At 38.3% G+C, this 15,213-nt stretch overlaps 2 protein-coding genes across 2 annotated transcripts in view; one reads left to right on the top strand and one right to left on the bottom strand.

Moving 5' to 3' along the window:
• Positions 1-15,213, top strand: part of LOC134675421 (sodium- and chloride-dependent GABA transporter 1) — a 341,033-nt gene that overhangs the window by 117,435 nt on the left and 208,385 nt on the right. The gene's annotated exons all lie outside the window — the stretch shown is intronic.
• The window catches only part of LOC134675455 (NACHT and WD repeat domain-containing protein 2), a 111,278-nt gene continuing 106,624 nt past the window's right edge, over positions 10,560-15,213 (bottom strand). The window contains exons 29-34 of the mRNA XM_063533724.1: positions 14,685-14,889; positions 14,333-14,477; positions 13,651-13,813; positions 13,309-13,440; positions 12,580-12,804; positions 10,560-11,544 (exon numbers count right to left, since the gene is read on the bottom strand). Coding sequence (XP_063389794.1) covers positions 11,400-11,544; positions 12,580-12,804; positions 13,309-13,440; positions 13,651-13,813; positions 14,333-14,477; positions 14,685-14,889 — 1,015 coding nt within the window. The 3' untranslated portion in view covers positions 10,560-11,399. The remainder of the gene's footprint in view (positions 11,545-12,579; positions 12,805-13,308; positions 13,441-13,650; positions 13,814-14,332; positions 14,478-14,684; positions 14,890-15,213) is intronic.

Raw genomic sequence — 15,213 nt, 5'->3', positions numbered from 1 at the left:
AAATGGTATTAGCTATTTTTTTCTTATGTAAATTGATGTACTAATGCTGTTTGTTACGTACCTATTGAAAAAAAGAATTATTTTGCATTGATTAGTGATTTTATTTACATTTTAATTCCGCATTCCGCCTAAACGGTATGAGTTGTAAGAGAGGCGCGCGGGTGAGCGAGATGGAGATAGAAATTCTTCCCGCGGGACCGCGCTCCCGCGGCCCGGCCGCGCGGCCCCGCTCCTGTTTTCAATAATAAATATTTTTCTCAAAAATGGACGGCAAAGTCGACTTTGCCGTCTAAAAAATAGATCGCGAAGCGCGTAGTTTATAGTCAGTCAAAAAAAAAGTGAAAAACATTGCAGTCTCGATTTTGGGACTGCAATTTTGCATACAAATTCCATTATTTGTCGAGTTCCAAACTTTTTAAAAGTTGAAATGACCATATCAAATGAAGGCACAGGCCCATTAAACAGCTAAGCAGATGATTAGTACCGCGACTATTTAGCTGTCTCAAATGGGTTAGCGTATTTTCGGCAGAAAAATACACTTCTATTTTTATTATTAAAAAAATAAAAAGGCGGCAAGGGCTTTTTTCTGTGTAAATATATAGGTAAGAACGTTGGTTTTGTAAAATATTTCTATAATATTTATATTTCTTGCACCATTTTTGAGAAAAGCACTATATATGACTCGGCTGGAAGGCTACTTGCCGGCTTCGGATTCAATTAAACGGACTCCCAAGGTCGTCCGTTTAAAACGAATCCTCAGCCTGCAAGTACATAGCTACTTCCGAGCCACGACAATAATGTACTATTTATTTTTGCTTTCGTTATGTTTCTGTGTCTGTACTTCTGTATCAAAAGGAAAATTAGATATATTAAGTACGTTGTATTTTTTATGTTTAAAAGTATACACCGTGTTTTTATTGAATTCCGTTAACTTCGGGGTATGGTTGAGTACGTTTAAGAGAACTAAATGGCATAGTTAATTAAAAATATATATTGTTTTTTTTTAATAAAAAAAATTAAGTGTAAAAATTAAGTAATTAAATGTAGCATATAGCGTTGTTGTAACAGGAGCATTACATTTAACTCAACCAAAAAATTGAAATCTGTGACATATCAATGTCATTTCGAACATCGATCATCCGAGATTGTACTTAAGTTTAGTAGCAAATGTATGAACTCATTCTAAACACTAATCAATATGTAAACCGGCCCTGAAGCAAATATACATGCTTGTAGAGGCCTTATAGAAAAAAAAATTTATTATCTCCGAAATGGAGTTAATTAGAACATCGGTGTCTGAGAAAGTTTAAGCTCAGGAAATTCAGGAATGCACCCTTGAAATTATCGGAAATAAAAAAACACGGTGTATAATTAATAGTTATTTGTTTTACAAGGGGGCAAAGTTGAGAAAGTTCAGAAAACATACATGACTCAGAAAAAAATATCAGTGCTCAAGTGCTCATCACACAAACCTTCTAAAGTAGAATCCTGAGCGTGATGAAGGATTCAAGTATTAACGCCCAAGACAAAATAATTTTGATACCGTGTGTCACGCACATATAGTGACATGTGACAATACTGCTTTTCACATAAAATGAGGAAAATAAAAATTCTTAGTGTTGACAATCCGATGCTTAATCAGATTATTTAGGCTAATAATGTAAAAATAGTGTGTTAGAACAGAAAACTGTTACTTTGATCCCTCCTTGCAGGGAGGAAAAGTACCAGTTTGATCCTTCCTAACAGGGAAGAAAAAGCTCTTTTCCGAATAGGTGGTGTGAAAAAAATTTTTCACCACACAAACCCAAGAAAATATGAAGTGTAAAATATCAAACAAAATCATTTGTGTTGTTAATGAATGTTATTAAATATTTTCACCACACCATCTTAGAACAGACTTACTTTGCACAAAACCGACTGGCACTTAATAATTTCTATCAGTTATTCACATATGAGGCAAAGTAATCAACTGCATATCTTGACTTGTTTTCTTATGTTTGCTGGTAGAATTGACTTTTAAATGATGATTTTGTATGATAAATATCTAATAACATCCATTTGGATTTGATTTCGTTTAATATTTTACGTTTAATATTTGCTACGGGTACGGGTTGGTGTGGTGAAAAATATCGTGTTTCACTCGGGGGCAAATTTTGTTTAACCCTCGTGCTTTGAAATCCTCGCAACGCTCAAGATTCCATTTTTCGAACTACTCGCTACGCTCGTGGTTCAATTTTGGGATCTTACGCTTGCTCGGGTATCGAAATCAGCACGAGCGGTTAAACAACAACTTTGCCCCCTTGTAAAACCAATAACTATTAATAATATACTTTTAAACATTAAAAATGCAACGTACTTAATATATCTAATTTTCCTGTTGATACATTTAATTAATTAATTTTTACACTAAATTATTTTTATAAAAAAAAGCAAATTTTTTTTTTAATAAACTATGCCATTTAGTTCTCTTAACTTAACCATACCCCGAAGTTAACGGAATACAATGAAAACACGGTGTATACTTTTAAACATAAAAAATGCAACGTACTTAATATAGGTATCTAATTTTCCTTTTGAAACAGAAGTACAGACACAGAAACATAACGAAAGCAAAAACAAAAATATTTATTATTGAAAACAGGAGCGGGCCGCGGGAGCGCGGTCCCGCGGGAAGAATTTCTATCTCCATCTCGCTCACCCGCGCGCCTCTCTTACAACTCATACCGTTTAGGCGGAATGCGGAATTAAAATGTAAATAAAATCACTAATCAATGCAAAATAATTCTTTTTTTCAATAGGTACGTAATAAACAGCATTAGTACATCAATTTACATAAGAAAACAATAGCTAATACCATTTCTATCTATGAGTACTGTGTGGCGCCGCTGGGGAGTATGCTCCCCAGCGGCGCCACTTTCAATGCCGATTATTTCGTTTCCTATCACAGGTACAGCCATAAACATTATATGTACATGATGTACCTTTTAGGTACATCATTTCACCATATAATTCATTGGTATTCATTATGGTGGCGCCGCTGCAGAGTAGCACACCAAATTCAGCCTGAAACTGCTTTAAAAAGATATAATTTCTAATTTCCAGGTACATGTTGCAGTTCAAGCTGCTGATATCATGGTGGACAAGACTTAATAAAGAGTTGTGAATAATAAAACATGTTTTTGTTTACCTACTTTTTTATTAATTTGGGAAATATGTTATATATGTTTCCAAAAAAAATAGTAACTTTACATTAAATGTATGTTTATCATATTCTGCACGAGCATCTGACAATGATGGCTTCTTGTTGACCATCCAGAAGAGAAGTGTATGGTTTGTTATTTACTCTGTTCCCAGGCATTATTTACGGTCGTAAAGTATTACGACGATTAATTAATATGACGTTCGTTTCAATACAAAATGCTCAACTTTGTTCTGGGCCCAAGTGCAGTTACATATCTCACAGCTGTATCTAAATAGGAATCACGATGACCTGAAATAATAGGATATAATTAGCAAAATTGGCATGTTCCTAATATAGTAGTATAAGTATGTAGTACAATATCCAAACAATGGTGACAAGCCGGCAGAAAGCACCCACTGGGTGCAAAGCTACCTTTAGCAATGGACGCTTGTAACGATTTTATGAATCCAATCTTCTTACAAATCGAATCAGTTAAAATATATATGATGTAGGTAACTTACATTTGTATTTTTGCTCCCTTGATTTCAGCCAAGTTATGGTTGGAGTTGGATGCTATATGGATACATACTCCAATAAAACTAAGTTATATTATATAACTTAGGCAGATTTCTGGAATCAGCTTTCTCAAATTTATAGCGTAGGTATTTTGAAATTAATGATTCAAAATAAACGAGGTTTCCATTCCAGACGATTGTTATTTATAGAAACTCGTGACACTGACATTGTCGACAGGTGCCATTACAATCAATTGACAATGACAACTATTTTTTTTAATGCTTGTTGTTGCTTGTGCATTATCCTAATCAGCCGACGACATGTAATTTACGAGAAGTCGTATCTCATATTTTCAATAAATTATAAATATTCAACCGAGCCACGAATTACTAAATCATTCAAATTGGTATCTTAAATTAACCTATATTTTCAGAAAATAAAATAAAAATGGGGGTCTAAAAAAAATGAACAATCCTAATTGCGGGCCAAAATTGGATAAATGCGGCAAAAATAGAGACAAATGGAATTCTTTGGAGGAGGCTTTTACCCGAAGGGGGTCCATATAAGTTACCTACCTAATTATTGTAATTAATATTAGTTAATTAATTCAATTATTGCATGAAATTCTATTGTTAAAATTCAATTTCTGCACGACATTAAAATGTGCTAATATTTATGTTAATGATTTATTTTTTTAATTGTCTCAATTGTAACTTATTATTTTTATGGAATAAATAATGCTTTTTATTATTCATTATTTATTATTTAAAAAACTACAAGGCTTCTAATGGACATCAGTTGCACCTTTCACTACCCGGAATGAACCGGTTAATCTTAGTTACCATGGTTACCCGAACAATTTGACACTGGGTTTAAGCTTTAACCGGTTAATCCCGGGTTAGTGGGATGGTGCGAGTGGCGCTAAACGGTTTGCAATGCACCTGTGTCGCCTAAGTTACAGGTGTCCATGGGCTATGCTTACCATTCTCACTAGGCGGGCTGGGCTGTAGGCTTGTCTGCCACGTCAAATTATTCGATGTTTTGGGTGCAATATTGTATTTTTCTCCCAATGTCTAGCCGATGTTTAACATTTTGGACGTCAATGACCGATATATCCGCACCGCAGGTTCAACGCCAAAGACGGATTAATCGGTCACAGACCACAGAGCAGCGGTATCGTCTTGGGTCGCCCCATTCGTTTTCGTCAAGTTCTTAAATTAGTCCTATTCTGCTTTCGTCACTTATTCTACATTCGTCACAATCGTCGGTGGCTTTCAATGTAGAATGAGTGACGAAAGCAGAATAGGACTAATGGGACGACCCAAGACGATACCAGAGCAACATAGACCTACGTGCATATGCATAAAGTTGAATTTCAGTTTTAACACTTAGGTGACATGGCGTCCGAGTGACAGCTTTTGTGTTTGACACGGCGTCGAAAAGGTCAAGTTATGGAAGGTAGAGTACTTCTACTCGTATACTCCATAGGTCAAGTACTCTCACCATCTTGGCGAAAAAGCCCTTGCTACACGGTCGCCGACAAGCCTTCTAACCGTCTGACCTTGGTCTGTCCTTGGCATGTGGGTCGGTGGGTCCGTCTAGGCGTCCGGATTGCAATATCTAAGTACAGCGGCACGCTATGATGCGAGCGGCCGGAATGTATGCTGCTCCGGTTATTTTCACGCTGCCCGCCCTATATGTGACGTTCCACGGAAAAAGGTACCTTATGGCGGCCGGCGCTTACCATCCGTCCAACCCGGGGTTAACTGGTTAAACCGTTAACCCAGTCGCTGGCCCTATATTTCAGTTTTATTGACCTATGAAATTTGAACATTGTCATAGTGACATTCAGTCGAATTTCAACTATCTTGAAAATGTTACGCAGTGGCAGATTGTACCGGTAACCATGGTAACTCCAGGTTTAACCGGGTAGCCCCAGGCTAGTAAATGGTGCAAGTGGCCCTAACACACAGACTAGGAATCCTCTAGACCAGTTTAGAGCAATCAATACAACCTAATGAACATGGCCTCCCGTAGATCTCTCCATTTTGCGACCTTACTTTTTGGAATTATAAAAAATAGAGAACCCTCATACCTTTATGCCAAAATAAACTTTTCCCAACGTGCTATGAGACATGCAACACGACTACCGCACCGCACAACACACTGCACGGCTGCCTTCCGTGGCAGCTTCCGTTTTGCTGCTACAAAGTGCTGGAACGACTTGCCACCACCAGTACGAAATTGTTTATCAGTCGCCTCTTTTAAAGTAAAACTCCGGAACTTTCTGTTAAATAAACAAAAAATGTAGCACTTACAGTTGCCTCCAGAAACTCGCGAACTAAATTGACAGGTCAATGTGCACAAATGATACCACAGTTTGGCCAGTGTTGTTCATATCGATATTTTCAAAAAAGTTTGAATTAGAGAATGTCGGTATTTCCAAAATTGTGCAATTTTATAGTACCTATAAATATTTTATTATATTTATTTTGTTTTATTTGTTAGGAAAACTTACAGCTAGAGTAACAATTAGGTAAGTTGTAGGTGATAACATAGAAAAAGTGATTTTGGCTCAAAATACAAAAAAGGCCGGCCCAGACGGGGAAATATTTCGTATAATGTGATTAATTTCTCATTTAATTCGAGTGGTGTGGACGCAAAAATTAAATCGCCTCGGTATCCCTATGGCTTCGATTGTGAAGACCAGTCCCTAAACTGGACGTTTAAGTTGACAATTAGGTCAATATCAAGCAAATCTTGTCAGTAGACAAAGGCGCGAAATTTAAATTTACTTTGAGACGATATCCCATCGCGCCTTCATTTTTCAAATTTGCCGCCTTTTTTACTGACAAGATCTGCTTGACCAAGTATAAATAATTATGGATCAATCTCATTTACCGGCCACATGTATAAAATTAAATCACCAATTTTAGATTTATGGCGACAACCGAGCTCTTGAAATAAAGAACGGCAAGTTGTTGCACACTAACATGACACTGAAATTTGTCAGTTTCTCATCCGCACCTCCTGATTTGATTGGTACCGACACAATCTTACAATCGAATTAACCACTTTTCTCGTCACATTCATATTAATCGAAATCGTTTGTGACCCCTTTATGACATGGGTAGTAAGTGCAATATTTTACTTATCGATATCATTTTATCGACATATACCCGTGACTATTTTTTCTTTGCTATTCCTGGTATCATTTTATTTGTCAAACTCATGTCAATTTAGTTCGCGAGTTTATGGAGGCGACCTTAGGCAACCGTGCCAACAAATAAACATCACACTCATTCACACACACACACACACACATACACATACGCGCTCGACAAAAGTAGATACATCGATATATATAAAATCAATTGCCTTTTTTATTATATTCATTGTTGAATTATTATTTTGGTTCTGCCACCATATAGTTTTAGCTTTAGTCTTTAAGTAGGCCTCACTGAAAATCAGCGTCACGTTGTGTTCTAGGATACACAACGTGACAATAAGCTGAGTGAGGACCTTTTGGCACAAATATTTATGTAATTGAATTTTAGTTTTGTGTTATTAGTTATTATTATTTGTGCTAATAAACATCTCTTATTCTCTTATTCTTATTCTTATTATTTCATGCAACCGATGATGCCAAAAATGCGGGGGTGCGCGGGACGAGGTGAGCGAAGTCCAGTGCCGTGATTGGTCCGTTCAAAGACACGGACGTCACACAAAGACACTTTCGACTCGAACATGGAGTAAAATTACCGTATGCGTGGCAAAGGGGGTAGCGCGACTATGCTCAGTCTGGAGGAGGTTTTGTCTGTGCCCTAACAGTACCATCTAGTGGAAATCCCTAGATGACTGCGTAAATAAAAAATATGTTTTTGACAATTTACTTCTTTATTAATACAATATAATTAACTGTTTAACAATGCATTATGTCTACTGAAGAAGCGGTTTTATAGTTCGTTTTTTTAGCATTAGAAATAAGGTAAACAATCTTGATGTGTCTTGATGTGAGAAAGGTTGACGTATCTTTTGTGGATATATCATAGGTCTAGAACATACACAAAAATTTTAATGATGTCACTGGAAGTAATTCAGAAATAAGTTTGGTACATTCAAGATTTCAAGCGGCCGTGACCGGCCTCTAAGGGGTCATCCATTAATTACGTCACACCAATTTCTAGGTTTTTTGACCCCTCCCGGGGCTCCTTGTCACACTTGGCCACATTTGGCAAACCCCTCCCCCCTAGTGTGACGTCACATTTTTTCTACGAAATCGCCAAATCGAATTAAGTAAGTACCTAAGTATTATTTTATTAATATTTTATCAAAATATTTTTGACGATATAAATATTAGTAATTTTATAACCCAAAACTGCATAGGAAAGAAAATTAAACGAATAAAAACGATTATCGTTTTAAAAACTTGTTATTTAAATGTACAGCGAATAAAATAATTTAAATAAATTTTCGGTTACTGATGAACTTAAAGTGACGTCACAAAGTTTGTGTCTCCCCCCTCCCCCATGTCACAATATGTCACATTTTCTTGACCCCCTCCCTCCCCCTAAACGTGTGACGTAATTAATGGATGACCCCTAAGAAGCTAAAAAACTTCATTCTATATCTGTGGGATATACTCAAAGTTGAGAGCTATAAAACCAAATTTTCCTATGGACCCTTAGGTATATCACTATTTATCATTTTAAATGATAAATACTTTTTTTTATTTTTTTTTTTATTCATAAGCCATAAATTGTATGTGTACATGTTGATGTTAGGCAATACAGTGAGAATCAATACAATTTTACCCAGTGGGTGTAGCTATATATTTACTTACATACCTACTTATTAACTAACCGTTTATATTATAATATTCAGTATTCACTTAAGCTGTAGGGGCATAACTCAATGACAAATTTTTTAAGTGCTGTCACAAATTTCAAGTCATTGAGTGACTTAATTTCTACTGGCAACGTATTAAACACTTTAGCAGCAACATAGATAGTGCTACGCTGGAAGATTGCTGTCGTAGCAACAGGAGCCCGGATGTCGTGAGCAAACATTGAGTTTAGTCTGTCGCTATTAAAGTTATTTTTTGCAGGAAATTTATTTACATGCCGGCGAACTAGTTTGCAGAGCTCTATTATATACAGTGCAGAAAGAGTGGGCAAACCTAATTTTTTAAAAGAGGCTCTGCACGACTCTCGATTTGATTTGCTGCCAACTAAAATACGTACACATCTCTTTTGTAGTATAAACAGACGATGGACTTCGGTACAACTACCCCATACGGCTAATCCATAGAGGACGTGTGATTGGAAAAATGCATGATACGCCTGCAAAGCTGCTTTTTCTGTAGAAATATTTTTCAAGCCTTTCAGAGCAAAAGCGAAGCTACTAAGTTTGTTGCAGAGAAAGTCAACATGTTTTTTCCAATTTAGGTTTTCATCCACATATATACCCAGGAATTTAGTTTCATTTGTAGCCAGAACAGACAAGCTATTTGATTTTATGTCTAGCCTAACACTTCCAGTTCTTATGTTTCTAAAGTGCATACATTTAGTTTTTTTAATATTTGTAGTTAGATTGAGCATACTTAACCAATTTACAACAATAGACAAGTTATTTGTAATTAAACTATTAAGGCCTTCAGTTTCATTTTTCTTGAATTTAAATAACATGGAAATGTCGTCAGCAAACATAATTATTTTGTTGGATAATAGCTGCTAGGTTACCCAGTATTTCGTCTACATACTACATATTTCTACATTTAACCCTCTACTCTACTAACTTCTACGGGCCACTTACACCAACCCACTAACTCGGGTTAACCGGTTAAACCTGGAGTTACCATCAATCAATCAATAATTTATTTCGTCATCATAGGTCTAAATACATTAGTACAGGTGATAGGGTACAATGGTTACCAGTACAATTTGAAACTGGGGACGTTTAACCGGTTAACCCCGGGTTAGAGGTATGGTGGAAGTGGCGCTAAGTAAACAATAAAATATTATTTTCACCACACCATCTCGGAAAGGCTTACTTTGCACTTCAAAAACCGATAGCAAAGTTGCATTTTATTCACATGTGTGGCAAAGTAATCAAATGCAAATTTTGAGTTGTTTTCTTATGTTTGACTTTTAAATGATAATTTTGGATGATAAATATTTAATAACATTCATTTGAATTTGATTTGGTTTCATTTTGTTTGATATTTTACATTTAATATTTGCTTCAGGTTGGTGTGGTGAAAAATTTTGTGTTTCACTCGGGGGCAAATTTTGTTTAACCCTCGTGCTTTGAAACCCTCGCAACGCTCAAGATTCCATTTCTCGAACCACTCGCTACGCTCGTGGTTCAATTTTGGAATCTTTCGCTTGCTCGGGTATCAATATTTGCACGAGCAAACAACAACTTTGCCCCCTTGTAAAACAAATAACTATTAATCCACACAATTCCATCACAGCCATTTTTTCAATAACAAAATAACATTCCCGGTATACCTACTAAAGAAAGGGTTAAAGGCCGAGCCACACCGGCTTGCGTGTGCGTGACGTGCGCGTGTGCGTGCTGAAATGTTGGAGCCGCACACGCACACGTCACGCAAGCGGTGTGCCGTCTCTCATAAGGATCTGTATACTACAACGCGGCACGCGCACGTGCACGTCACGCACACGCAGCCGGTGTGCACAGGCCTTTATTCACCTACTTATACTATAACTAAATGGACAAATCCGATCCAAATTAATTGAATCCACTTATAGTCTATGTGATGATAATGATGATGATATTGATGATCGTCTATATCTTTAGGTATTTAAATAAAAGTAAACAAACAATTTGCAAATTCTCGGGTAGTTATAACATTTATTGGTTAACCAACCAAATACAAAACCGCCTGGGGACCAGTCACTGAACGACTCGCCTTTAACCTACATTATTTGATCATGTAATGTAAATCTACCCTCAACTGGCTTAAGGACCCATTTGAGGGTAGATTTTGTTTACTTTTATTTAAATAGGTACCTAAAGATACAGTTTACAGTTGAACTGCTCAATATAACAATGGATGATATATGTATCCTCGATGAGGCAGCCATCTTGAGAAGCTATAGTGACGGACTTGCCCTATAGGCGCTAGCTACACCCGTTTTTTCGGCTAGGGCCCGGTATTCACCGCATTGTGGGTCTCTATTGTTTCCCAAAAAGTTTTAAGTCATAATGTATTGTTTGTCCGCATTTTCATTAGTCATAATTTGTTTTTCTCAGAAACGCGTAACTTTTCAGGATTGCTGTAAAACAAACCTAACCTAACCTAGATATACGATACGTACCTTACGAAAATCTTGAAAAGTTAACTGTTTCAGAATTATGACTAATGATTGCTAATGATAATATGAAAATTTATTATTATTGAGAGCCTATAATGCCCCACTGATGGACAAAGGCTCCCCCCACTTTTTCCTGTCTTCCCGATCCTGTGCAGTCTCTGGCCATTCCTTTAAAAATGAGTCTAACGACTCGTCTCGTCATCGCCGACGTGGTCTGCCAAATCCTCGTTTTGATCTGGGCTGCCACTCTGTAGCGATCTTGGCCCACAGCTCACTCGGCATTCGGCAGACAAACAACAAACAATACATTATAACTTAAAGCTTTATGTCAAACAAAGGGGCCCGCTTTGTATATGGATGATTTATGCATGTGGATCTTCGATGTTAAGTATAGTTAGGCAGCCATCTTGAGAAGCTATGGCGACGGCTTTACCCCCATGGGCGCTGGCTACCCCCGTCACTTCGGCTGGGGCTCTGTATTCAGCCACTGCTTTGCCGTCTATTGTTCTGAAATATAATAAATAAAGAAATAAACGGTAAGTTAAACGATTAGCGAATATAACTTCCTACTTGAAAGCAGTAGCATTTGTCTTTCGGGAAACAAAAACGAAGGGTGGAATCGTATTGGTTCGTTCGCGTAGTACTTAACGGTCGTTGAAATAGTAAAAAAACCGGACAAGTGCGAGTCGGACTAACCGAGGGTTCTGTTTTTTTAGTATTTGTTGTTATAGCGGCAACAGAAATACATCATCTGTGAAAATTTCAACTGTCTAGCTATCACGGTTCGTGAGATACAGCCTGGTGACAGACGGACGGACAGCGGAGTCTTAGTAATAGGGTCACGTTTTGCCCTTTGGGTACGGAACCCTAAAAAGAGGAAACAATAGGGGAAACGGAACCATAAGAGGTGTTGGCGCAACATATATAACATAAGTACTCGTACGAAGACCGGTTGACGACACATGACGTCACCACACATCATGGCTCCCCGTTCCGCGTACCTACATTAGACTGCACCTTACAGCCGAAGCGGCTACACATATTTTTATATAGATTCCCAAAAAACCAAACGTTATATCTATATCATAGCCTGTACTTAGCTAGTTATCAAGTTAATAAATCAAGAAGATAGTAGGTACTATCCTGGAGGGGTCCATATTGGGTCGCATAATAATTGAAGGTCCTAATGTAATGTTACGCATAAAACTCATTTCGCATAATTGTTATTGTGCTGGAAATATTAACATTTCTGAAAAATTATAACACAAACCTAACCTAACCTACCCTATTCTACACAACCTATGCAAAATATTTTCGAAAATACTTTCTGTTTCAGCTGGAGAAAAAATATGCGAAAAGAGATTTATGCGTAACATTACATTATGACAATCAATTATTATGCGATGAGATGAGGATCCTATCCTGGAGTTTCTTCATTACCACAAGAGCTTAAATTGAGGAGTACATCGAACATGAGGAAACAGTAGAAAGGGAAACAGTCAAGGATACTACCCTGCCTACCCGGGGAGGAAACAGTATTACCTGAACACCCTAAGCGTCTTCCTCCCGCTGTGGTAGTAGAACACGTACTGGTCATCAGAACTAAACATGGTGATTATGGAGAACACCCCCTCAGCGGCCCTAGAGATGAGCTGCTGCACGGAGGTGCCTCTCTTCAGCTCGATGAGGTCGAGGCCGCCGCGGGTGGGCGCGCAGAGGCCGAACTTGCCGTCGCGGGTGCAGGCCCCGTTCCAGCGAGGGACGAATCTGCGTTTAAAAATTCACGCTTATTCATTAGCGCCCATAGTATGGTTTTTTGTACCCACACAGGTACACCTGGGTTACATACATACATAAATCAAGCATCAACATTTATTCGGCAAATAGGCCACAAGGGTACTTTTACACGTCAACATTGAATTTACAACATTGAACAACATATATATAATCACGCCTATGTCCCGGAGGGGTAGGCAGAGACGACGGATTTCCACTTGCTACGATCCTGACATAACTCTTTCGCTTCCTTCACTTTCATAACATTCCTCATACACGCTTGCCGGTTTAGGGTGCTCTTGACCTGGGTTACAACTGGGCTACCTAATAGCATTGAAAAAACAGCCCAACCGCGAGTCAGACAAAGACACTTTTAAGAAATCATAACTGCGACCAAATTTAAGAATCAAGATCGGAGCTAGAGTAGGTTGGTAACAGAAATCAAGATGGCGATCCTTTTTTCCGATTTTAACCGGAAACTATTTATTACATTACCTGACAAGTCTCTTAGTCTTTATATCGAGTATGGCGGCTTTGTCGTTGCCGACGACGGCTACCCAGTTAGGCTTGTGTGGAAGTGCCACTATCGATTGCATGTCCTTTATGCCGCTGTTCTTTATCGGGATTCTGAAAAAACAAAGGTAAAAATCATAGATTGGGCATTTCCCAAAAATTTTTGGTTAAAATTTCAATGGCTTGAACTGACTTATGGTGGGCAGGACGAGGCTAGCCATCGCAGGAAAGTTTTGTTTTGAAAGAAAGTCAGAAGCAGCCTTAAAGGAAGCAGTCTAAGAGGAACAGTTGAGAAGGAACACAGGAGGAAACAGTCAAAGTCACCTGTGCAATCTAGCACCAGTCCTAGAATGCAGCACATGGAGACAGTCCCTTGATGACTTGTCAACGCCGGGTGCCACGAGGTGGTGCTCGTCAGCAGATACAACTGCTGAACGGTACCCTATTCCTCGCACTTCGTAGTCTACGGCGTAGATTCTCTCTCCATCTGCCAAAAAGAAAGTACTCTTTAATGATCTTCTTTATATGTAACAGCCATGCTATTGTCGGTGGAGCAATCTCCAACTCGTTCGGTCCTCTGCCAACTCCTTAACTTTCTGGTATGACACGACATGAACCTTTTCTTTTATTTGGTTGAAATATTTTTTTTCTCAGTCTTCCTCTTCTTCTCTCTCCCTCTATTTTCCTTCTATGATGTTCTTAGGGAACAGGTCGTGTACTAGCAGATGTCCTATTATTACTCCTCTCCTAGTGAATCGCGACACTAGAGAATTCTCTACTATCAAGTAAGTAGCAGTACTGATAATTCCGCTACTCGATGCTAAATGTCAACTACGAAAATAATAGTCGTTTTGGTACTTAAACTGATGTATGGAGTGAGTACTTTATGTATTTATTTCTCTATGGCAGAGTTGACTGCCAACGTGCCAACCTTCAGTAATTGGAAAGGCATCTAGAGAAGAACAAGCATTTAGCATGTTTAGCATGTATTTTTGTAGTTTATTACCAGGTATAGTCCTTGCTACAATGTTGGCAACAGCAATATTGTCCATATTGTCGGTGGCTACTTCAACGGAGATGGTGACAAACTTAGCGCCGTCCTCAAGGAATAACACTTGCTTCACTCCTTTTTGCTCCTCTTTGAAGACCACCTGAAAATGCAAAGAAGAAAATAACTTGATTTGCCCCGAATAGTGGTTCTGTGAAAATTTTAATTACCTAGCTATCACGGTTCATGAGATATAGCCTGGTGACAGTCAGACGGATAGCAGAGTCTTAGTAATAGGGTCCCGTTTTTACCCTTTGGGAACCCTAAAAACACCTCAGTTAAATGGTGAATATATAATAGTCTACAATACCTGTTTTTCTTGCGTATCCCAGATAATGACATTGCCGGACTCAGCAGTGACCACATTCTCTCCGTTGGGCGTGATCACAGCATGGGTGACGATGGCACCTAGAGGAGCATCAGCTAGCTGTGCCAGGAGGTGGCCGGTGCTGGTGTCCCAGAGGCCCCAGCAGCTGCGGGTCACGGTGGCTGCCAGACGCTGGTCTCGGGCCAAACTGTAGACAATTGAGGCATTATCTATGAAAAGGGACCTTATTGTCGATGGCGCTTACGCCGCACAGCGTCGCGCGTTATTGTTTTTATATCGGAAAATCGTTAATAATGCCATACGTGCCATCGATAATAAGTTCCCTTTTCATATATAACCTCACAATTATAGTTTGTATTAATTATCATTATCGACCAGCCCTGACTTCGCAAAGGTTACACAAAACCTTAAAAATATATACACCTAAACCTTCCTCAATAATTACTCTTGACTGGTGAAAACCGCATGAAAATACGTTCAGTTTTTGTTTTTTAAATCAGTTCAAGTTTTT

The sequence above is a fragment of the Cydia fagiglandana genome, chromosome 22 (assembly GCF_963556715.1).
Source record: "Cydia fagiglandana chromosome 22, ilCydFagi1.1, whole genome shotgun sequence".
Classification (NCBI taxonomy): Eukaryota; Metazoa; Arthropoda; class Insecta; order Lepidoptera; family Tortricidae; genus Cydia; species Cydia fagiglandana.
The sequence above is the reverse complement of the archived record's forward strand: the minus strand, read 5'-3'. Positions and strand labels throughout refer to the sequence as shown.